The 25251-nt window shown below is 41.4% G+C and overlaps 1 protein-coding gene across 4 annotated transcripts in view; it reads right to left on the bottom strand.

The window, feature by feature from the left end:
* Window positions 1-15062: 15062 nt before the first annotated feature.
* Window positions 15063-25251, bottom strand: part of LOC139558638 (mothers against decapentaplegic homolog 4-like) — a 35322-nt gene continuing 25133 nt past the window's right edge. For all 4 annotated transcript variants that reach the window (XM_071373894.1, XM_071373897.1, XM_071373895.1 and 1 more), the window contains exons 8-12: window positions 24212-24265; window positions 22067-22250; window positions 21584-21752; window positions 21309-21447; window positions 15063-19266 (exon numbers count right to left, since the gene is read on the bottom strand). In XM_071373894.1, the coding sequence (XP_071229995.1) occupies window positions 19055-19266; window positions 21309-21447; window positions 21584-21752; window positions 22067-22250; window positions 24212-24265 (758 nt within the window). In that variant the 3' untranslated portion in view covers window positions 15063-19054. The remainder of the gene's footprint in view (window positions 19267-21308; window positions 21448-21583; window positions 21753-22066; window positions 22251-24211; window positions 24266-25251) is intronic.

Genomic DNA, 25251 nt, shown 5'->3' on the forward strand with positions numbered 1-25251 from the left:
GTTATTGTCATGTTATTGTGTTAATTTAAAAAAAAAAATTTACATTCTTTTATTTGGTAAATATTTTCTTAACTCTTCTTCAACTGCACTGTTGGTTAAGGGCTTGTAAGTAAGCATTTCACGGTAAGGTCTGAACTTGTTGTATTCGGCACATGTGACAAATAAAGTTAGATTTGATTTGATTCCCTGACAATGAGCAGTTCTCTTTCTCCATGCGGAGGCAGTGGAGTCATTGGGATCAGGCCTGCTATCAAAATAATATTCTCTCACTCGCTCAAAACGCTAGGCCTAGGTCCTATTCCTGCAACATTCAAATGTACAAAAATGGATCTGAAATGCCATACACATCAACAACCTCGTTTTATATAGTTTAATAACACAAGATAGATATTTGTCTCCACTAGGCTACGACATACAAGTGTGGAGTGTATCCTAAGGTTATGAACAGTCAAAATTGAATTCAATCATGGCCTGGGGTGGTCTAGCAGTTAGGGATGCTACCTTCAAAGTGCATATATAGGACTACTCTGTCGGTTCGATTCTCGCTTATGATGTACACTGAACAAAAATATAAACGCAACAATTTCAAAGATTTTTCTGAGTTAGAGTTCATATAAGGAAATCAGTCAATTTAAATAAATAAATTAGGTCCTAATCTATGGATTTCACATGACTGGGAATACAGATATGCATCTGTTGGTCACAAATACTTAAACAAAAATACTTATTGACTCAATGGACAGATAGTGTAGTTGTCATTAAGTCTGTAAAAATACGTTACCTGGTTCTATTCATTCTGCTCTCCAAAACTCTCTTGCCTATTACCCTCATAGACTACTACCAACACCAAAGGCACGTTTGTATTGCTGTGCATGTGTGTTTCAACCCAAAAAGTCAATTTAATCATGTAGTGTGTGTTTTCATGTGTTAATTATGTACAGGTGGTTAAAGGTGTGGGAGAGGCACATGGGGAAGATCTCAATTGCATACTCCATGCGTCCTCTCTCTGTAGAGAGTATGCAATTGAGATCTTCCCAGCTAACAATTCTACCTGTAATGTTCTCCTGTTTGAGTGTCCAGTTTTCTGTTAGTTAGGTGAACATTGTATGTACAGTACCAGTTAAAAGTTTGGACACACCTACCCATTCAAGAGTTTTTCTTTATTTTTACTATTTTCTACATTGTAGAATAATAGTGAAGACATCAAAACTATGAAATAACACATATGGAATCATGTCGTAACCAAAAAAGTGTTAAACAAATAAACATATATTTTATATTTGAGATTCTTCAAAGTAGCCACCATTTGCCTTGATGACAGCTTTGCACACTCTTGGCATTCTCTCAACCAGCTTCATGAGGTAGTCACCTGGAATGCATTTCAATTAATTTGTAGAATTTATTTCCCACAAAACACAGGTGGGGAAATAGCTACCTAAATATGATCCCCAATCAGAGGCAACGATAGACAGCTGCCTCTAATTGGGAACCACATTAGCACCAACATAGAAATAGATATACTAGATCACCCCCTAGTCACGCCCTGACCTACTACACCATAGAGAACCAAGGGCTTTCTATGGTCAGGGCGTGACACCTCATGAAGCTGGTTGAGAGAGTGCCAAGAGTGTGCAAAGCTGTCATCAAGGCAAAGGGTGGCTACTTTGAAGAATCTCAAATATAAAATATATTTTCTTTTTACTTGTTTTTTGGTTACGACATGATTCCATATGTGTTATTTCATAGTTTTGATGTCTTTACTATTATTCTACAATGTAGAAAATTCTACAAATAAAGAAAAACCCTTGAATGAGTAGATGTGTCCAAACTTATGACTGGTACTGAGGGTTAGGAGAATATTTGTCACGACTTCTACCGAAGTCGAAGCCTCTCCTTGTTCAGGCGGTGCTCGGCGGTCGACGTCACCGGTCTTCTAGCCATCATTGATCCATTTTTCATTGGTTTTGTCTTGTCTTCCTACACACCTGGTTTCAATCTCATTCATTACCTGTTGTGTATTTAACCATTTGTTTCCCCTCATGTCTTTGTCAGAGATTGTTTTATGTTCAGTTTTCGTGTTTTGTATTTTGGTGCGCGACGGGTCCTCGTACCCACTTTGTTTCATTTGTATTTCATGGTTTTGGAGTTATGTGTTTTAGTTATTAAACTACTCCATTCCACCAAGTTTTGATTCTCCTGCGCCTGACTTCCCTGCCACCTATACACACGACTGTGACAATATTCCATCAATGTTACACCAAACATACACAGAACATGGTTAACATGTTCTCAGAACATAAAATATTAATGTTCTTTAGACACAAAACATTTTTGTGTATCAGTTGTCAGGACGTCATTTGATGGTCCCAAAGAAATGTCGCTCCCGCAATTTTTTGTTGTTTCATTACACATCACGCCTTGTTACTGTTACAGAGCCCATCAAGGCCCTAATTGGTGAACCACTGATCCATTCACAGCTCTTTGCCTGTTGTCAAGGTTAAGGAAACATACACAGTGTCACAGCTGTTGAAAGGAGCGGACCAAGGTGCAGCGTGGTGAGCGTACATTTTGTATTTTATTCGAAATGACGCCCACAAAACAATACAAAACGTGAAGCTCAAAAGGCTATGTGCCCTAAACAAAGTCAACTTCCCACAAAGACAGGTGGGAAAAAAGGCTACCTAAGTATGGTTCCCAATCAGAGACAACGATAGACAGCTGACCCTGATTGAGAACCATACCCGGCCAAAACATAGAAATAGAAAATCATAGAAAAACAAAACATAGAATGCCCACCCCAACTCACACCCTGACCAAACCAAAATAGAGACATAAAAAGGATCTCTAAGGTCAGGGCGTGACACACAGTGCTTTTAACATTAGTGTTTTCAACTTACATAGTTGACACACTTTGACATACATGATTACATTGTGCATGTTCATTTATACAGTAATTATTATTCACCTACTGTGCGAGATGAAAACAGGATTTACCAAACCACCCCAAAATACAATACTAAACTAAATCAAACAACTATTTTTAAATATAAAATAATAATAACTGTGGCAATGAAAGCCACAAAACCCACCTTTTTGACACATGGTATCTTTTGACTGGCAGCAAACATTTACTACAGGCTGTGATGCGTCCACTACCATATCTTCACTAGCATCACTTGTTTCCTAAATTATTTTAAATCGCCTCCGCATAGGAGATTCGATTGACTGCTCTAACTTTTGCCACCTCAATCTCCTTCACCTTTACAGGGCACTCCAGGACCTCGGGATCATGATCCCCACCATAATTGCAACACGGTCGTCCTTCTACACACCGTTCTTCAATATACTCTGTCTGTCTGCACACATTAGAAACATGGCCAAATCCTTTACAGTTCTTACACTGCAGTAGTTTGGGGACGAAAGCTCTTGTGTAGGTATTTGCTCTTTGTCAAAAAACAACAGGACTGACAGACTTTATTATTTTTCTCCATTCACCAATCGGGTCAGACACCGGGCACCAACCACACCAGGAAATCTCTTCAGGTATTCAACCTGAAAATCCGTCGTCGCCCCTGAGATGACTACTTTGACGGGTGCTCTACTCCGAAGTTCAAAACACCAAACTTATTTTGTTCTGATACTTTTGAGGCTCACTGCAATCTTCCTCTGTTCTTCAGAAATATAAATTAATCTAAATAAGACCACTCCTGGTCACTCTGACAGACTCCAATTTCCCCAGCGCATACTTCACCATTTCGACACCTCAAACGGGTTTCCCATATATGTATCCTTACTCAACAAACGCACCCCAACAAGAAGAGATTCATTATCATTCATACACGTATCCTCCACTCCAAATTCCTTTTTGTTCCAGCTTTCGCTACTACTGTTGTCCATTCAGAACATTCGTCTTCACCAACTTCACTCGACGCGCTGCTTGATTCGAACTCAGCATCCATTTCCGCCATCTTTTCTTCCGGTACCACCCACATCCTCTTGGTTCACGGCGTTCTGATCTTCCGGCTACGCCACCATGGCTGTGTTTAGACAGGCAGCCCAATTCTGATATTTTTTTCACTAATTGGTCTTTTGACAATCAGATCAGTTCTGAAAAAGATTGAATGTGAAAAGAGCTGATGTGATTGGTCAAAAGACCAAAGCGTTTCTAGGATTTGAAGACATTCAGGGCTTAGCCCAAAGCCAGTAGGGGTGTCTGAGGGGCTCCTTCCCTGGACAAAAAATAAGGAATTTCAACAGCTAAATCCATCAATTTGGTGCACTTTTAGATGAACATTGAGATTACAACATTGAGATATTATATATTTTTCAGTTAAGTTGCACCTTCCTGCTAAAGCAGACACTGCCAGTACTCAATTACAGGAGTTACTGTGGGATTAAGGAATCCAACAGTATCCAAACACCCTCTCTCTTTCACACACACACAAACACACAATGTGCAGTAATTAGAATCCATAGAGCAGCTTTAAGTGATACAGTCTACTGTGTGCTGACCCCTCCTCTGCATTTCTCCATTGCTTTCTCTGCATAGTCTGTTGCTGTCTCTTAGTCTTCTTTGTTGCTGTTTCTTTTTTACCCCCCCCCCCCCCCTCTATCGTCCTGTCCTGGTTGTGAAAAGTGCAAAAGTAAACAATAGTAATTTCACATGCTTTTTTACCTCATTTACCGCTTTCCATACCCATGATGTGAATTGGGGACCACGGTCGTAGACAATGTCCTCCGGAAAGCCATAATGCCGGAAGACCTGCTGGAAAAGTGCAGGTAGGGAGACCAGAAAGAGAGATTAAAAAGAGAGATTAAGGGCCTCCCGGGTGGTGCAGTGGTCTAGGGCACTGCATCGCAGCGCTAGCTGCGCCACCAGAGTCTCTGGGTTCGTGCCCAGGCTCTGTCGCAGCCGGCCGCGACCGGGAGGTCCGTGGGGCGACGCACAATTGGCCTAGCGTCGTCCGGGTTAGGGAGGGTTTGGCCGGTAGGGATATCCTTGTCTCATCGCTCTCCAGCAACTCCTGTGGCAGGCCGGGCGCAGTGCGCGCTAACCAAGGGGGCCAGGTGCACAGTGTTTCCTCCGACACATTGGTGCGGATGGTTTCCGGGTTGGAGGCGCGCTGTGTTAAGAAGCAGTGCGGCTTGGTTGGGTTGTGCTTCGGAGGACGCATGGCTTTCGACCTTCGTCTCTCCCAAGCCCGTACGGGAGTTGTAGCGATGAGACAAGATAGTAATTACTAGCGATTGGATACCACGAAAATTGGGGAGAAAAGGGGGTAAAAAAAAAAAAAGAGATTAAACGATTGGATTTGGAAAATCTATCCCCAAACACCAAAATGATGATGAAACCGTCAGAGGAGGGGAGATCAGTAACAAAGTCAAAAGGATAGATGGGACCAGGGATGCTGAGGCACAGGAAGGGGAAGGAGCTTCCCTGCTGGAGTGTTCCGGGGGGATTTGGTTTGGGCACATACGGAACAGGAGTTGACATACCAAGTGACATCCATACCATGTTACTGACTTGTTTATTGTTTACTCCATGTGTAACTCTGTGTTGTCTGTTCACACTGCTATGCTTTATCTTGGCCAGGTCGCAGTTGCAAATGAGAACTTGTTCTCAACTAGCCTACCTGGTTAAATAAAGGTGAAATAAAAATAAAAAATAAAAAAATCCTGCACTAAGGTGGGCCACCAGTATTTCCGAGGGATGGATTGGGAAGTGTGAGAAATACCTGGATGTCCAGTGGCGACAGCTGGGTGTTCCCAGGTCAGCAGCCGGTCCCTTATCCCTGTAGGAACGTAAATGCGCTCGGAAGGACAGTTAGTGGGTGCGGGCTCCCTCTCCAGAGCCTGGCGGATGTCCACATCTATGTCCCAGACCAAAGAAGCTACGACTCGGGAGGATGGGATTATAGGCGCATTCTGGACTGGACAGTGACCATCCCTCTGCTCTTGTGGATCGCGGATTTGGAAGTGCCGGACACCGCTGGAGCTTGTGCCCTCCTTGCCCACAATACAGACAGAGCCCCAGCTGTATCCTTCTGCGGCGCTCCGCCACGGGGAGGCATGTGACCCCTACCCCCATGGGGGCCCTGCCTCCAGCTGTTTGCTTAGAAATTCTAGGGACAATTAGGAGGCCTGCGTCTTGTGACCGTAGCGTACGTGTAGGTATGTACGGCAGGATCAAATCGGAAAAGATAGGTAGGAGCAAGCCCATGTAATGCTTTGTAGGTTAGCAGTAAAACCTTGAAATTAGTCCTTGCCTTAACAGGAAGCCAGTGTAGGGAGGCTAGCACTGGAGTAATATGATCAAATGTTTTGTTCTAGTCAGGATTCTAGAAGCCGTATTTAGCACTAACTGAAGTTTATTTAGTGCTTTATCCGGGTAGCCGGAAAGTAGAGCATTGCAGTAGTCTAACCTAGAAGTAACAAAAGCATGGATACATTTTTCTGCATCATTTTTGGACAGAAAGTTTCTGATTTTTGCAATATTACGTAGATGGAAAAAAGCTGTCCTTGAAACAGTCTTGATATGTTCGTCAAAAGAGAGATCAGGGTCCAGAGTAACGCCGAGGTCCTTCACAGTTTTATTTGAGACGACTTTACAACCATCAAGATTAATTGTCAGATTCAACAGAAGATCTCTTTGTTGTAGAGTATCCTCTGATAGTTGAAGGTAACGCCTCCCTGGTGTGTTCGAGACCTTGCAAACTGCGAAGAACCTCTACCATAGCCGTCCCTAGTTATGCCAGCTGGTCATGGTGTTGACGTACAAGGTAACCCTGCTCGTCGACCGTCTGAGAGATATTCGGTTTTCCTGCTGCTTCCATTGTTTGAGTCAGTATTCTGTAACAGAGATGCTGTGAGTCGAGAAGCAGGTGAAACGTTTAATAAAACAACAAACATGAAACGAGACAACATAACAGTGGCGTTTACGCATGAACACAGAAACAATACTGACTGAGGAAGGAACCCAAGGGAGTGACAGATATAGGGGAGGTAATCAGGACGGTAATGGAGTTCAGGTGAATATCATGATGATCTGCATGTGCGCGTAATGATGGATACCAGGTGTGCGTAATGATGGATCCCAGGACCAGTGGTTAGTATACCGGCGACGTCGAACCCCGGAGGGGAGGAGCAGGAGTAGACGTGACAACCGCCACAGGAAAGGAAGACCCAGAGTTACCTCTGCTGCAGAGGATAAGTTCATTCGAGTTACCAGCCTCAGAAATTGCAGCAAAAATAAATGCTTCACACAGTTCAAGTAACAGTGTCACATTCGTCATATACATAATGAGCGGACCAAGGCGCAGCGTGAGTAGAGTTCCACATATTTAGTAAAGTGAACCTTCAAAACAACAACAAAGAATAAACGAACGTGAAGTTCGTAGCGCACATAGCACTAAACCAAAACGAAACAATATCCCACAAACGCAGGTGGGAAAAGGACCACACTAAGTATGATCCCCAATTAGAGGCAACGATCATCAGCTGCCTCCAATTGGGAACCATACTCACACCAACATAGAAATACAATACTAGAACACCCCCTAGTCACGCTCTGACCTATTGCACCATAGAGAACCCCAAGGGCTCTCTATGGTCAGTGCGTGACAAACAGACACATCTCAACATCAACTGTTCAGAGGAGACTGCGTGAATCAGGCCTTCATGGTCGAATTGCTGCAAAGAAACCACTACTAAAGGACACCAATAGGAAGAAGAAACTTGCTTGGGACAAGAAAAACGAGCAATGGACATTACCCCGGTGGAACATTGTCCTTTGGTCTGATGAGTCCAAATTGGAGATTTTTCGTTCTAACCGCCGTGTCTTTGTGAGATGCGGTGTGGGTGAACGGATGATCTCCTCGTGTGTGTTTCCCACAGTGAAGCATGGAGGAGGAGGTGTTATGGTGTGGGGGTGCTTTGCTGGTAACCCTGTCTGTGATTTATTTAGAATTCAAGGCACACTTAACCAACATGGCTACCACAGCATTCTGCAGCAATACGCCATCCCATCTGGTTTGGGCTTAGTGGGACTATCATTTGTTTTTAACCCAACACACCTCCAGGCTGTGTAAGGGCTATTTGACCAAGAAGGTGAGTGATGGAGTGCTGCATCAGATGACCTGGCCTCCACAATCCCCAACCTCTACCAAATTGAGATGGTTTGGGATGAGTCGGACCGCAGAGTGAAGGAAAAGCAGTCAACAAGTGCTCAGCATTATTGGGAATTCTTTCAAGACGGTTGGAAAAGCATTCCAGGTGAATCTGGTTGAGAGAATGCCAAGAGTGTGCAAAGCTGTCATCAAGGCAAAGGATGGCTATTTGAAGAATCTCAAATATAAAATATTTTTTGATTTGTTTAACACTTTTTTGGTTACTAAATGATTCTGTATGTGTTATTTCATAGTTTTGATGTCTTCACAATTATTCAACAATGTAGAAAATAGTAAAATAATGAAAAGCCCTTGAAATAGTAGTTGTGACTGGTACTGTATATAAATAGAAGAAAAAAAAAGTGTGAACCCTTTAGAATTACCTGGATTTCTGCATAAATTGGTCATCACATTTAATCTGATCTTCATCTAAGTCACAACTATAGATAAACACAGTCTGCTTAAACACACAAACAATTATAATTGTTCATGTCTTTATTGAACACACTGTGCAAACATTCACAGTGCAGGTTGGAAAAAGTATGTGAACCCTTGGATTTAATAACAGGTTGACCGTCCTTTGACAGCAATAACCTCAACCAAACGTTTTCTGTAGTTACGGATCAGACCTGCAAAACAATCAGGAGGAATTTTGGACCATTCCTCTTTACAAAACTGTTTCAGTTCCACAATATTCTTGGGATGTCTGGTGTGAACCGCTCTCAATCGGGCTGAGGTCAGGACTGACTGGGCCATTCCATATGCATATTTTCTTCTGTTCAAGCCATTCTGTTGTTGATTTACTTCTGTCTTTTTGGTTGTTGTCAAGTTGTATCACCTAACTTCTGTTGAGCTTCAATTGGCGGACAGATAGCCTTACATTCTCCTGCAAAATGTCTTGATAAACTTGGGAATTCATTTTTCCGTCAATGATAGCAAGCTGTCCAGGTACTGAGGCAGCAAAGGAGGCCCAAACCATGATGCTCCCTCCACCATAATTTACAGTTGGGATGAGGTTTTGATGTTGGTGTGCTGTGCCTATTTTTCTCCACAGTGTTGTGTGTTCCTTCCAAACAACACAACTTTAGTTTAATCTGTCCACAGAATATTTTGCCTGGAACATCCAGGTGCTCTTTTGCGACCTTCAAACGTGCAGCAATGTTTTTTTTCTTCCATTGTGTCCTCCCATGAACATCATTATTGTTTAGTGTTTTACGTATTGTAGACTCGTCAACAGAGATGTTAGCATCTTCCAGAGATTTCTGTAAGTCTTCAGCTGACACTCTAGGATTCTTCTTAACCTCATTGAGCATTCTGCGCTGTGCTCTTGCAGTCATCTTTTCAGGACGATCACTCCTAGTGCGAGTCGCAACAGTGCTGAAACTTCTCCATTTATAGACAATGTCTTACCGTGGACTGACTTTTATAGATACTTTTGTAACCCTTTCCAGCTTTATGCAAGGCAACAATTCTTAATCTTAAGTCTTCTGAGATCTATTTTGTTAGAGGCATGGTTCACATCAGTCAATGCTTCTTGTGAATAGCAAACTCAAATGTTGTGAGTCTTTTTTATGGGGCAGGGCAGCTCTAACCAGGGCAGGGCAGCTGTAACCAAAATCTCCAATCTCGTCTCATTGATTCGACTCCAGGTTAGCTGACTCCTGACTCCAATTAGCTTTTGGAGAAGTCATTAGCCTAGGGGTTCTATCAAGGCACAAGGCGAGACCCAGATGCAGACACGGGAGGCAGATGGTTAGAGTCTTTGATATTTATTAACAATCCAAAAAAGGTAGGCAAGAGAATGGTCGTGAACAGGCAAAAAGGTCAAAACCAGTTCAGAGTCCAGGATGTACAGAGTGGCAGGCAGTCTCGAGGTCAGGCAGGCAGAAATGGAGTCCAGAAAACAGGCAAGGGTCAAAACCGGGGGGACTAGTAAAAGAGAAATAGAAAGCAGGAGCACGGGAAAACACGCTGGTTGACATACAAGAGGAACTGGCACAGAGAGACTGGAAACATAGGGATAAATACACTGGGGGGGAAAAGCAACACCTGGAGGGTAGTGGAGACAAACACAAGAAACAGGTGAAACAGATCAGGGCGTGACAGGTTCACATACTTTTTCCAACCTACACAGTGAATTTTGAATTGATGAATTCAATATAGACAACAAAAATACAATAATTTGTGTGTTATTAGTTTAAGCACACTGTGTTTGTCTATTGTTGTGACTTAGATGAAGATCAGATCAAATTGTATGTCAAATTTATGCAGAAATCCAGGTAATTCCAAAAGGTTCCCATACTTTTTCTTGGCACTGTATATATTTACAAAAAAATGATATGGGGGATTGGAAATTATGCAAACAATTACATTGATGGAAGCTACAATCTATATTCAATATTAAAGCTGATCTACCCCCAACCCCCCTCAAAAAATCACTTTCGCAGTCAAAAAACAAGCCGAGATCTAACGCTCAGATTTTTATTTAAACATGACTTAAAACATGTAATATTAACCTAATAAAAACAGTTCTGTAGGAATGAGGTTTGTGCAGTAGGCCTGATATTATCACAGCATATTGGCTATATGCCTGGCCTGCCAATATTGTTATTCTCAGACCATATTATATTTACAAACTCAAGCTTTGATAACAAAATAGATCAGTTGGTGTAGCACTTGCGAGGCACAGATGAGCATAAACTGAAATAATTTGCAAATAATTCGCTTTTTTATTTTACAGGACTGATGGTACCTGCATCTGATGGTCATGGTATGGTCATGGTGCTTTCAAGACAACTGGGAATTCAGAAAAACGAGGTCAAATCAGTGAATTTCAGGTTGTTAAATCGGAGCTCTAGAAAGATGCCAGAGTTTCCGAGTTGGATTACTTTTCCCTAGTCGGATTCCTATGACCAGAGAAAGTGAACTACTCCTAACACGACGAGCTGCTAATAATAATAACATCAATACACTTGGCTACTCATTCATTGGAAGTAAAGAAGCGCGTTTTATGTTTTGTAATAGCGTTGAATAAAAACAGTGTTGATAGTTCTGGATAAAACTTTGACATTAACTCACTCATAAAAACAGCAGCACTTTGCTGTATTCTTTGACAACCTCTCTCTCTCTGATCATGGTTTTAAAAGTTATGAAATCTCATGCAGGCTTTTATCTAACTTTGCTGTGGCCGGAGTCGTGGATGCTGTAGGGAGGCACGGTGATTTAAGATATCCGATTGTCCAGCACAGTAGACGCAGTCGATTTAGCAAATCTCCCAGTTCGTCGGGGAGGCAGAGTTGTTCTTTTCAGACAAATTAAATGTTCAAAATGCGAACAGTTTGCCTACCGAACAGTTTGCCTACTTGGTGCGCAGGGCTTCTGAATCAAGTGCAGCTATCTTCAACAGTGCAACACGGGGGAAAAAAAGAGCGCGAGCCTTCATGCTTGTATCGTTGGCTTTTCTACAAAAATGTTTGGCTTCAGTATTAGTCAGAAACATTTATTCCAGTGCCAAAATGGACTAAAAAGTGTCAATTGAAAAATGTTGGTCATGAAGTCAGTATATTCCAAAACAGAGTTGTGATATTTATGTTTTGTGAGCCAATGCTAACTAGTATTAGCGCAATGAAAACCATAGACTTCCAGTCATTGCGCTAACGCTGGTTAGGAATATGCGCATCATTCAAACTGCACGCAGACATAAAAATGGTATCCACGATTTCATCTAACTATGGGGAAGTAGATAAAGGGCCTCATTACCAAAATCCCAAAGTATCCCTTTAACCATCGTAAAGTCGATCATGTCGCTATAATTTATTACATTGTTGTATCATGCTGTTGTTGTTATTAGGTTGACGTTTGGTGTGATCTGAGCCTTGGTGCTTCAGTGATGATGGTCAACTTATATGGAATACTGTTAAAGACTACAACCACCCAAGCCATAGACTATTTTCTCTGCTGCCGCACGGCAAGAGGTACCGTGCATCAAGTCTGACACCAACTGGCTATTGAACAGCTTCTATCCCCAAGCAATACGACTGATAAATAAGCTAATAAAATAGCTACACGGACTATCTGAGTTAACCTTTATCGACCTTTTTATTTCAATTTCTCTATGCACATTCACACACACTGTCACTCCAACACCTAAACAAAAACTCACTCCACCATTTGCTCACTCACACATAATATGCACATACAATTACAATGACTCTACACACCCGCACGCACACCCACTCACATACAAGCTGCGGCTAGTCTTTTTATCTTCTATCCTGTTGCCTAGTCCCCTTACCCCTATACATATCTACCACCATCACTCCAGTATCCCTGCACATTGCAAATATGGTATTGGAACTTACTTAAAAATATATATTTCCTGTATATGGTATGCTTACTTACTTACTTTGTGTATTTCAAACTTCTTATTCTTATTTCTCGTGTTTTTTTCTACGAATTCATTGTTATTGATTATTGCATTGAGTTTGCAAGAAAGACATTTCACTGTACTTGTGCATGTGACATTAAAACTTGACATGAAAGAGCAAGGAATCAACACTAGGTCATAAGTATTTTATACTTTGGGATGATTTTGACATGAAGCGCAAAAATGCTAATATGGGCACCATTGACTAATATAGGCTAGCCTATATTATGCATAACGCACAATATAATGAATAGGATGTAGAAAAGAGGAGGCTGGTGGGAGGAGCTATAGGAGGATGGGCTCATTGTAATAGCTGGAATAGAGTAATTGGAACGGTATCAAACACAAGGAAACCACTTTTGACTCGGTTCCATTTATTCCATTCCAGCCATTACAATGAGCCCGTCCTCCTATAGCTCCTCCCAACAGCCTCCTCTGATATACAGTTAATGATAGATAGCCTAAGTAACTGAAAGATTATGCAACATATGGTGCTTTCTTCCCAATCTGTCATCAATTCCTGCCACTACTAAAAAGGGAATGGGTATGGCTGACTTACAGTGGCTCCAGAAAGTATTCATACCTCTTGACCTCTTTACTTCCACATTGTGTTGTGTTACAGCCTGAATTCAAAATGGATTACACACATTTTTCCCACACTTCTACACACAATACCCCATAATGACAAAGTGAAAACATGTTTTTAGACATTTTTGCAAATCTATTGAAAATTAAATACTGAAATATCTCATTTACATATGTATTCACACCACTGAGTCAATACATGTTAGAATCACCTTTGGCAGTGATTACAGCTGTGAGTCTTTCTGGGTAAGTCTCTAAGAGCTTTGCACACCTGGATTGTACAATTTTTCCCCCATTATTCTTTAAAATTCTTCAAGCTCTGTCAAATTGGTTGTTGATCATTGCTCGACAACCATTTTCAAGTCTTGCCATAGATTTCCAAGCAGATATAAGTCAAAACTGTAATTCGGCCACTCAGGAACATTCACTGTCTTGTTGGTAAGCAGCTCCAGTGTAGATTTGGCATTCTGTTTTAGGTTATTGTCCTGCTGAAAGGTGAATTAATCTCCATGTGTCTGGTGGAAAGCAGACTAAACCAGATTTTCCGCGAGCTCCATTCCATAAATTTTTTTATCCTGAAAAACTCTCCAGTCCTTAACGATTACAAGCATACCCATAACATGATGCAGTCACCACTATGCTTGAAAATATGAGGCTTGGTACTCAGTAATGTGTTGTATTGGATTTGCCCCAAACATAACAAACATTGCATTCTGGGCAAAAAGCCACATTTTTTTCAGTATTACTTTAGTGCCTTGTTGCAAACAGGATGCATGTTTTGGAATATTTGTATTCTGTACAGGCTTTCTTCTTTTCACTCTGTCAATTAGGTTAGTATTGTGGAGTAACTACAATGTGATTAATCCATCCTCAGTTCAGCTATTAAACTCTATAACTGTTTTAAAGTCACCATTGGCCTCATTGTGAAATCCCTGACTGGTTTCCTTCCTCTCCGGCAACTGAGTTAGGAAGGACACCTGTATCTTTGTAGTGACTGGGTGTATTGATACACCATCCAAAGTGTAATTTATAACTTCACCATGCTCATAGGGATATCCAATATCTGCTTTTTTTTAAATTTTCTTTGCAAGACATTGGAAAACCTCCCTGGTCTTTGTGGTTAAAACTGTGTTTGAAATTCACTGATCAACAGAGGGACCTTACAGATAAAATGTAATGTATGTGTGGGGTAAAGAGATGAGGCTGTAACTCAACAAAATGTCAAGTCAACGGGTATGAATACTTTCTGAAGGCACTGTGTGATAGAGAAAGTATGTCCTCCAGTGTTCAACCTGAGCAGTAGGAAGCCTATGGCCACTAGAATAATCGTCTCTCCTCAAAGCTGCTGTGTGGCAGAGATACAGCGACTGTGAGAAGAGACGACTAATTCTATTTGTTTGGGAAACGCTAATCTCACCTGCCAGACTTTACATTACTTTTATGCTAAATTCAGAGACACTTGTCTGGCTCTGTGAGATAAGAAAAATGATTGGAGTGGCTGCAAAGCCAATATAACAATGAAATGACATGGTTAACAGTGTTACACTAACCATGGAATAACATCAATCACAATCTTAAACCGCTTTTATAAGGGTATGAAGAACCATGACACACTTATGACTATTGTATAAAGGCACTTCAAACCTCATACTTTAAATGTCTTGTAGGAGAAGCCTTGCATACATACTGTGCAACATTAGCAGAAACTTTCACTCTGCCTTGGGGCAACGTTCCTTTTATCAGAAACTTTCTCTGCCTCAGAGCAGTTTCCTCTACCAAATATTTCCCACTGTAGATGAACATTTCAGAATTTGTACCCTAAGGACTTGAATACTGGAACTAAATTAACATGAAAAGTCAAAGTGTCAAAACACGACAAAAAAAAGTTTGTATTAAAATGACAATGCTGTATTTTTATTTCACTTTGGTGTACAGTCAACATTACAAGAGCAGCACGTCTTTTTACAATAAAATAAAATAATTACAATTACAACAATAATAGAAATAACAATACCATAAAATAGCCAAATTGAGTAATTTCACACTTGATAACATATTGTCTATTATATTTTCTGTTTTAAAACGAAATAGATCATTTATGTACGGAATGATGTATGATTCCTGTTGAGTGACCATCATCTCACTCACGTTCTCTTTGGTGACAGGTATCAGTTTGAATGTGGTCAAATGCAGAGGAACATGACATGGGTCTCAATTAGGGTTGCAAAGGGAGGGTATATTACTGGAAACTTTCAAAGTTTACCAGTAAACTACCAGAATTTTGGTATCTTTCAAGAATTTTCTGCAATCTATCAAAATACATCTAGTGGCCCTTTTGGGTACTTCATATTATCACAGGTGTCTGTAATTACCTCTGGCACTCTGTGTGGCTTTATCACAGGTAAAATATAAAATAGAATGCCAAAGCTATAAAACATTATCCTAAATATAAACCATCAACTTAGTGAATACCACTGATATTTAATATTAGGGTTTCAGCATGAAATAGACTTGTTTTTATTTTTACTATGTCAATATGTATTTGTTGTCAATGTTTTGGCATCAAATTGGTGGCAGTTGTAAAAAAGTCAATAGTTGGAAGAGTTGCAGAGTTAAATGAAAATAATGGCATTGTTGATTAGATGCTTTTTTCATTAATTAGGATATTTTCTGTTTAATTATATGGTCTATCTACTAGAAACAGGTAAAAAAGGAATAATATATATGAATACATATTTGTAAAGTCATTCAAGTATAAATTACCAAAGTTAAGATAAATTGCCACAGACTTTCTATTAATTACCAAAATTACTGAAGATTCTGGTAACTTTGGAAAACTACCGGTAGCTTTGCAACCCTAGTCTCAATGGTTAAAGCGCTGGTTGAGGGGAGATGTAGTGGGGTAAATATAGCACTACGATAAGCAGAGCCATAGATGGAGCAACAATAGTTTTAAACCTCTCTTCATCCCTGAATACATAACACTCCCAGACACATGCCGAGCCCAAGTGACAAATAATGAAATAAACTGTGACAAAGGTGTGTGGAGTGCATGGGCAGTTTCAAGGGGCAGCAAGTTTTCCAATTCATATTAGACACCTTAGTAACATAATTGTTCAGTAAGGCTAAACAACACAACAATGGCTATATGGATATTTGGGGTATAACTGTCAAACAGTATTAATCCAATACCAGCCTGATACAATAATAAAGTGTTATGTAATAATACCTACAATGGGGCTGTAACACAGTACCTGAGGGAACCACTAGATGTCGGTCTCAATCTAACTCAGGGGCTGTTGAGCTCAACACATTTCACTTCTTATTGCTTCACTGCCCGAATTGATCAGCAAAACTCAGTGGCATGTACAAACACTTGAGCTGTGTTATTATCCATTCCCCCCCAACCAACACACTCAACAGATGGGATAAAACTATCGAGATGACAACCAGTATATCATGGTACTGTATATCTACAAAGGAAGACAAAGTGTAGTTTGTGTGTTACAATCCAGTGTGAGGTGTATCATCTACTTTGACTAAAACTAAAGGCACTAATCACAAACAGTGAGTATAAATGGCTCTTCACTTTAAAGCAGTTGTGTTAAATGACAACAATTACATGAAGGCTTACTTCTATCTTCAACATAACCGGAGCCAACTTTTTCAACCCTGCAGTGAGGCTTCTCTTTCAACAAAATCTCTTGTATTACTGAATAAACTACCACTAAAATTGTTGAAAATAATTGTTGAATAGACTTTCAACTACAGATTTTAAAAGAGCTATTGAGATTCTCCCAAAACAGCGAGAACACCTTTTTGACCTTGACCTTGAGCATTGTTGCCAACATGTAGGCTCAGTAGAAATCCCACTCCGACTGGAGGAGAAAATAGTCATGCTTTGGAGAGGCCCCACTTAAGAATGACATAAACCCTGGCCTCTGAAGTACATTCCTAAACAGCTTGACTGGGAGAACGGAAAGGCACAGGTATCAAATGCACCAGAGCACAGGAAGGAGCAAATAAAAGCACTCATGTTCCTGCCCCTGGATTGGGTGAAGGTTTGCATTCAGTCCAGGCACTTCAACCCAAAATCATGAATCCTGAAGCCTACTTTCTACTACTGTAGAAAATGTGTTACGTCTTATATGATTAGCTTTCATATCGTATCACGCATCAACGTTAGAGCATCAGTCATAACTTCACTTCAGTAGGCTTGAGGTTGATTGTTACCAACACTAGGGTACCTGATTTAAATGAATGCAAAAAAAGTAAAGATACATTTTATGTTTATCCAAAGTGACCTAAGTCACTGTATAAGTGATATTATTCTGGACTAACTTAAATTGACTGAGAATGAATCATTCTATCAAAAGTGGGACATCCTATTAATATGACATTTTAAAAAGTTGTGTTGGGTCTACTCAAAATATTATTCCCACGAGTCACGGGATTTAAGATTTTAAATCTGAGCAACTACTGTATTACGGCCTGGATTATTTCTTGGTGTTCCCCAAGGCTCCATTGAGGGTCCACTACATATTCCATTTTATATTGATTTGGTGATACAGGCATAATGTGATATGAGGCTGTAAGGGGGAACTTACAAGAGGAGAAATGCTGAGAGTCTGAGGTTTTGGCTGAAAGACAAACTGTGGGTTTACACTGTTATCATGAGGTATTCTGGCTTTGGTGAGTTCCACCATATGGCAAACTGTTTGGTTACATACACTGTACTGCTTCATCACAAATACAAACACCACTTTTAAAGCTGACATTTTGGGGCTTTTTTTCTCTCCATCTTTTGGTAAGAAAATAAATTAGCTTGAGAAAGGTGCCCTGTGCTATTACAGGGCTAACGAGCTAACAATGTTAACAATGACTAACTATGTGATTTGAGATCCACACACAGGAGAACACAACACAAGCACAGATATGACAAAAGGTTGGCTGGCTAGGTTCATTAGAACGCTGGTTCCATCACTCTGGTGTTCTTCTAAGGTCCCAAGCCATTTTGGTTCTGTGACCCAGGTTTTGGTCTGGATTTGCCAAAAACTCTGTAAATCTTCTAGATTAACCTTAGAATCCACATCTGATTTTTTTGTGTGAGATGTGTGTGTGACCAGGTCATATTATTCACAAGTTATTTGGGTAAAGTTCTTTAGTCCTCCTGGGTTTGGGTCATCTCTGGATTTCTGACCTGTGTGTGTGTGTGTGTGTGTGTGTGTGTGTGTGTGTGGGAATAAGCAAGTGTGGATTGTGTGTGCATTTGAGGAGTACCAAAGTGTACCATGTTACACATCTCTGAAACACATCCCTAGATTTCTACAGTGCATATCTATTTCTGTAGAGAACAGAAGACGAATAAACATAAATTACTCAGTAGACATATTCACTAAAGTTACCTGATTATACTATAATAAAGAACTTCTATGAAAGGTAATTCAGGGGTCTGGGCTGCTTTGTAGTGTTTGTGTTTAGCATGTGGGAGCTGTGCAAAAACAATGAATGTTCACAAAATATTGAAAGTATGTTAAGGACATCAGTAGCTTTATGTCTGCATGCCCACAGACATGTGGTTTGGTTAGTGGTTGCATGGCATTGTGGGAGACCGTACAAGTGGTTAGAAGTGTGCAGTGATTGTTGGCTGCTTAAGTGTGTGTCTGTGTGTGACGGAGAGATTGAGGTTAGCCTTTGTGGGGCTTTGAGTGGCTCTAGATTGTGTGCGTTAAATAGAAAGAAAACATGCATGTGCCTGTATGTGGTTCTATCTGCATGTATCGGTCTATATGTATCATCAAGATGGGGAAATCAGTGTGTGTATGATTGTACGTTTTTAACCCAGAATGGATTTTTAACTTGTCATCTTTCCTTCCACTCAGTTAGCGGGTCCTGGGTCGGCCAAGGGCATGGTGTGTAGTACCTCGTCCAGCAACTGCAGAGCCCGGTGCAGGTGTACCTCCACCCAACAGGGGGTATGTTTGATGCTCTGCCGGGGGTAGTCGGGGCCCCAGCCCTTCACAAAGCTCAGCCGCAGGATACACAGCCTCCGGAGATCATCCACACCTATCCCCGCTGCTGCAGAAAGACCTGGAAGAGAGGGGAAGTGAGGTATTAGGGATCGGCATTTGAAAGGATTTCACTATTAGAATAATAGTTCTTCAATGGGGAGTTGCTCGCATGACTCGGGAGGGAACCGGTGCGCTACGCTACACTCTTAGAAAAAAGGTTTCCAAAAGGGTTCTTCGGCTGTCCACACAGGATAACCCTTTTTGGTTCTAGGTAGAACTCTTTTGGGTTCTATGTAAAACCCTCTGGTGAAAGGGTTCAACATGGAACCCAATAGGGTTCTACCAATGGTTCTCCTATGGGGACAGCCAAAGAACCCTTTTAGGTTCTAGATAGCACCTTTTTTTCTAAGAGTGCATGCTTGTTTCAGCAGTAGGGTGGGGGAGCGGCGGAAGAGGAGGAGTGTGTGTGACAATCTGTGTGGCATGGAGGGAGAGGGAGAGAGAAAAGTAGCCAAACCGACTCGCGCTAGATAGAGAAACGTATTGCTTTCATAGGTTCCTATCATACCATCTGGTAGTGCCTGTCTTGACTGCATCAAATCAATGTAAAAAATCTAGCTAGCTACAGTAGCCTGTTAAATTAGCCAGCTAGCTAGCTAATGTACCAAGGCTAACTGAGGCTATTTTGCTGAGCTCCCAGTCCTTGTCTACATCTTCATTCATATTAAACAACAGCCTACCTGTTGGTTGATCATTGTAGCCTTCTCATTTAGTCAACGTAATTCCATAATTGTAATTCCATTTTGCATTGATTAGAAATCTCCCACGTCACTTGATACACATGGAGCCTCTGACGGTAGTGCCAACAACAAGCATCACCTGTATGGCTATAAGGTATGCCTTTTTATGGGGCGCACGTCATAAAAACTACATTCAAAAAGTCTGAGGTGTTATAAAATTAAGAATTGAAAATGTCATGGTATATCCTTCTATGTAGCAATGTCACATATAATTGTATTTAATTGAGAAAGCCTTCACAGTTAAAATGAGTCTATATATTTTGTATTAAAAAAATGTATACTCTCTCAAGTAATTGAACACTAACATCTGTTTGGATATTCAAATATTTGAATAATCGTACCCATCCCTATGAGGTATACACTGAGTGTTACGCCCTGACCTTAGAGAACCTTTTATTTCTCTCTTTTGGTAGTTTTTCCTTTTCTATGTTGGCCTGGTATGGTTCCCAATCAGAGGCAGCTGTCTATCGTTGTCTCTGATTGGGGATCATATTTAGGCATCCTTTTCCCACCTGTTGTTTGTGGGATCTTGTTTTTGTGTAGTGCCTGTGAACACAGCATTTACTTCACGTTTCGTTTGTTCTGTATTGTTTTTGGTAAGTTTAATTTATTAAAACATGTGGAACTCTATGCACGCTGCGCCTTGGTCCATTTCTAACAACGATCGTGACACTGAGTATACAAAACATTAAGAGATATACTGACCAGGTGAAAGCTATGATCCCTTATTGATGTCACTTGTTAAATCCACTTCAAATCAGAGTAGATGAAAGAGAGGAGACAGGTTAAAGAAGGATTTTTAAGCCTTGAAACAATTGAGACATGGATTGTGTATGTGTGCCATTCAAAGGGTGAACGGGCTAGACAAAATATTTAAGTGCCTTTGAACGGGGTATGGTAGTAGGTGCCAGGCACACCGGTTTGTCAAGAACTGCAACGCTGATGGGTTTTTCACGCTCAACAGTTTCCCTTGTGTATAAAGAATGGTCCACCACCCAAAGGGCATTAAACCAACTTAACCAAACTGTGGGAAGCATTGGGGTCAACATGGGACGGCATTCTTGTGGAACGCTTTTGACACCTTGTAGAGTCCATGCCCCGACTAATTGAGGCTGTTAAATGGGACAAAAGGAGCACGGGTGCAACTCCATATTAGGAAGGTGTTCCTAATGTTTGGTATAGTCAGTGGTGTCCCACAGGGGTCAATACTTGAACCCATTGTCATTCAACAGAGGTTATAAATTCACAATAGCCTAATGGAAAAATGTAAATAAAAGACACTAAGGCTGTGCATATCTCATACACTGTACATTGTACTTACTGACTGCAGGGGCAATGCCTCCAACACTGCTTGGCCCGGGGATGTTGCCGGCCACGGCGGCAGCCTGAGCTGCTGCTGCTGCCTGTGCTGTAGCTGCCTGCTGCTGCATCTGCCTGTGACACTGTCTCAGGTCAAACACCTACAGGGGAGAGAACAGTCTGATGTCAGAACACCTACAGAGAGTCATCAGTGTCCAGTCAAATTCCTATAGGAAGAGTTCATCGAGAGGTCAAACAACTGCAAAGAGAACAGACAGAAGTCATTGTGTTCCTCACCTTGATGTAGGCGCCGGGGTAGATCTTGTGTACTGCATCGCCTGGTGCTCTGCCTGCCTCTCGGTCCAGGTAGTAGCTCTGCACGAACACGGCGTGGTCGCTCATACAGCGCATCCACACGTCTCCCTCGCCACGACACTCCAGCTGCACTCCTTTACCTATGTGCAACCTGTGAGAAAGAGGGAGGATAAAGATGATGAGTACAAGTGAATATAAGTTGTATTAAAGTGTTATATTTCAGTCAATAAAAGAAGTAGCATTTTGCTAGAGTGGGTCTTCTGCCACTGGTACAAACAGATAGAGACAAGGAATGGCATGATTATGAACGAGAGATATACACCTATACATAGTTTGCAAAAAGGCATAGATATACCAATCAACATTTCAAAGCCAAAACAGCACAGACATACAAAATAGACATTTGTGGCAAGGTAAGAACTAGCATGCTTATTGATATAGAGATGGCACTAGAGGAGCACAGACCTGGCTCTCTCGCTGGAGTCGGTGCGGTGGACGTTGCTGAGCTGGCCCAGACAGAAGCGGTCGCCCCCTGAGGGGTCCACGTAGCCGTCCACCGTCACCACCGGGCAGCTGGCCGGCACCTTGAACATCTCCCCCACCTGGACATCCATCTCAAAGTAGGAGATGGAGCACCAGAACTCTGGTCCTGCACACGGACAAAGATGTGGATAGCAGAGTGTTTGTGCATCTATACATCTACATATAGTGCATTTGGAAAGTATTCAACCCCTTGACCTTTTACACATTTTGTTAAGTTATAGCCTTATTCTAAAATGTATGAAATTGTTTTTTCCCCTTGTCAGTCTACACACAATACCCAATAATGACAAAGCAAAAACAGGTTTTAGAAATGTTCGCAAATTCACAAAAAATTTAAAACTGAAATGTCACATTTACATAAGCATTCAGACCCTTTAATTAGTACTTTGTTGAAGCACCTTTGGCAGTGATTACAGTCTTGAGGTTTCTTGTGTATGACGCTACAAGCTTGGCACACTTGTATTTGGAGAGTTTCTCCCATTCTTCTCTGCAGTTCCCCTCAAGCTGTCAGGTTGGATGGGGAGCATCGCTGCATAGCTATTTTCAGATCTCTCCAGAGATGTTCGAGGCTTCTCCTGTGTTGTCTTGGCTGTGTGCTTAGGTTCGTTGTACTGTTAGAAGGTGAAGCTGCCTCCTAGTCTGAGGTCCTGAGTGCTCTGGAGCAAGGTTTCATCAAGGATCTCTCTGTACTTTGCTCCGTTCATCTTTCCCTCGATCTTGGCTAGTCTCCCAGTCCCTGCCGCTGAAAAACATTCCCACAGATGATGCTGCCACCACCATGCTTCACCATAGAGATGGTGCCAGGTTTCCTCCAGATGTGACGCTTGGCATTCAAGCCAGATAGTTCAATCTTGGTTTCATCAGACCAGAGAATCTTGTTTCTCATGGTCTGAGAGTCCTTTAGGTGCTTTTGGCAAACTCTAAGCGGCTGTCATGTGCCTTTCACTGAGGAGTGGATTCCGTTTGGCCACTCTACCAAAAATGCTCGATTGGTGGAGTGCTGCAGAGATGGTTGTCCTTCCGGAAGGTTCTGCCTGTCACGCCCTGACCTTAGAGAGCCTTTTTATTTCTCTATTTGGTTAGGTCGGGGTGTGATTTGGGTGGGCATTCTAGTTTTTCGATTTCTTTGTTGGCTGGGTATGGTTCCCAATCAGAGGCAGCTGTCGATCGTTGTCTCTGACTGGGGATCATACTTAGACAGCTTTTTTCCACCTTTAGTTTGTGGGATCTTGATTTTGTATAGTTGCTGTGTAGCCTGCAGAACTTTACGTTAGTTTTGTATTTTGTTGTTTTTCGGTGTTCATTTTAATAAAAGTAAGATGTTCGCCTACCACGCTGCACCTTGGTCTCCTCGTTCAAATGACGAGCGTAACACTCCCAACCTTACAGAGGAACTCTGGAGCTCTGTCAGAGTGACCATCAGGTTTTTGGTCACCTCCCTGACCAAGACCCATTTCCCCTGATCGCTCAGTTTGGCCCGGGCAGCCAGCTTTAGGAAGAGTCTTGGTGGTTCCAAACTTCTTCCATTTAAGAATGATGGAGGCCAATGTGTTCTTGGGGACCTTCAATGCTGAAGACATTTTTTGTACCTTTCCCCAGATCTGTGCATCGACACAATCCTGTCTCGGAGCTCTATTGACAATTCCTTCGACCTCATGGCTGGGTTTTTGCTCTGACATGCATTGTCAACTGTGGGACCTTATATAGACAGGTGTGTGCCTCTCCAAATCATGTCCAATTAATTTCATTTACCACAGGCGGACTCCAATCAAGTTGTAGAAACATCTCAAGGATGATCAATGGAAACAGGATGCACCTGAGCTCAATTTCGAGGCTTATAGCAAAGGGTCTGAATACTTATGTAAATAAGGTATTTCTGTTTATTATTTTTAATACATTTGCAAAAAAAAATCAAAAACCTGTTTTCGCTTTGTCATTATGGGGTATTATGTGTAGATTGATGAGGGAATACATTTATTTAAATCAATTTCAGAATAAGGCTATAACGTAAACAAAATTATTCAATGGGTCTGAATACTTTCCGAACGTGTGTATGTGTTGTCTAACCTGGATGATTGGACACAGGGGGAGGAAATGAAGCCGAGCCATGATGCTGAGACCCTAAAAGGTGAACAAATAAAAGATGTAGATTACGACACAGGTTACCAAACATACACTATTGCTAGGGCTGGGCGGTGTACCATATTTTACGATACACCGTTATTGATGCCTGGAGTGATTTGGGTTTTTACTTGACCTTCTATAACGGTATTAAATGTTTGTTTTGTTAAATGTGATATGCCATGTGTAACTTACATTTTTACAATTTACTCCGATATTTGAGTAATTTTTCGCCACTCTCGCTCTCTCCATGCCACTTTCCACACAGACTTAGCCCCGCCCCCTTTCACATGAATTGAGTCTGCAAGGTCAATGCAGCACAAGCAACATTGTTGATGACAACGATGCTGTTTTCACTTTGCTTCTTAATAGAAATCCACTAGCGTTCTATAATTACAATATTTGTTTGTGTTTCTTATTTTCTTAGCAAGTTAGGCCTAAATCGCATTAGCCACTAATGCTAATCAGCATACCACCCTGCATCCCACTGCAGGGTTGCCTCTGAAGCTAAGTAGGGTTGGTCCTGGTTGGTCCCTGGATGGGAGACCAAATGCTGCTGGAAGTGATGTTGGATGGCCAGTAGGAGGCATTCCTTTCTCTGGTCTAAAAAAATATCTCAATGCCCCAGGGCAGTGATTGGGGACATTGCCCTGTGTATGGTGCTGTCTTTCAGAGGTGTCCTGACTCTGTGGTCACTAAAGATCCCATGGCACTTATTGTAAGAGTAAGGGTGTTAACACTGGTGTCTTGGCTGAATTCCCAATCTGTTCATATAATCATCCCCAGCTTCCAAATGGCTCATTCATCCCCCTTTCTCTCCCCTGTAACTATTCCCCAGGTTGTTGCTGTAAATGAGAATATGTTCAGTCAACTTACCCAGTAAAATAAGGGATAATAAAATAAATAATCGCTAGTTAGCAAGCTACCTAACAAATACATTTATTGAGTCAACAATATCTTCTAAATCAAAGAAGAATATGCGAAGC

Source organism: Salvelinus alpinus, chromosome 29 (assembly GCF_045679555.1).
Source record: "Salvelinus alpinus chromosome 29, SLU_Salpinus.1, whole genome shotgun sequence".
Classification (NCBI taxonomy): domain Eukaryota; kingdom Metazoa; phylum Chordata; class Actinopteri; order Salmoniformes; family Salmonidae; genus Salvelinus; species Salvelinus alpinus.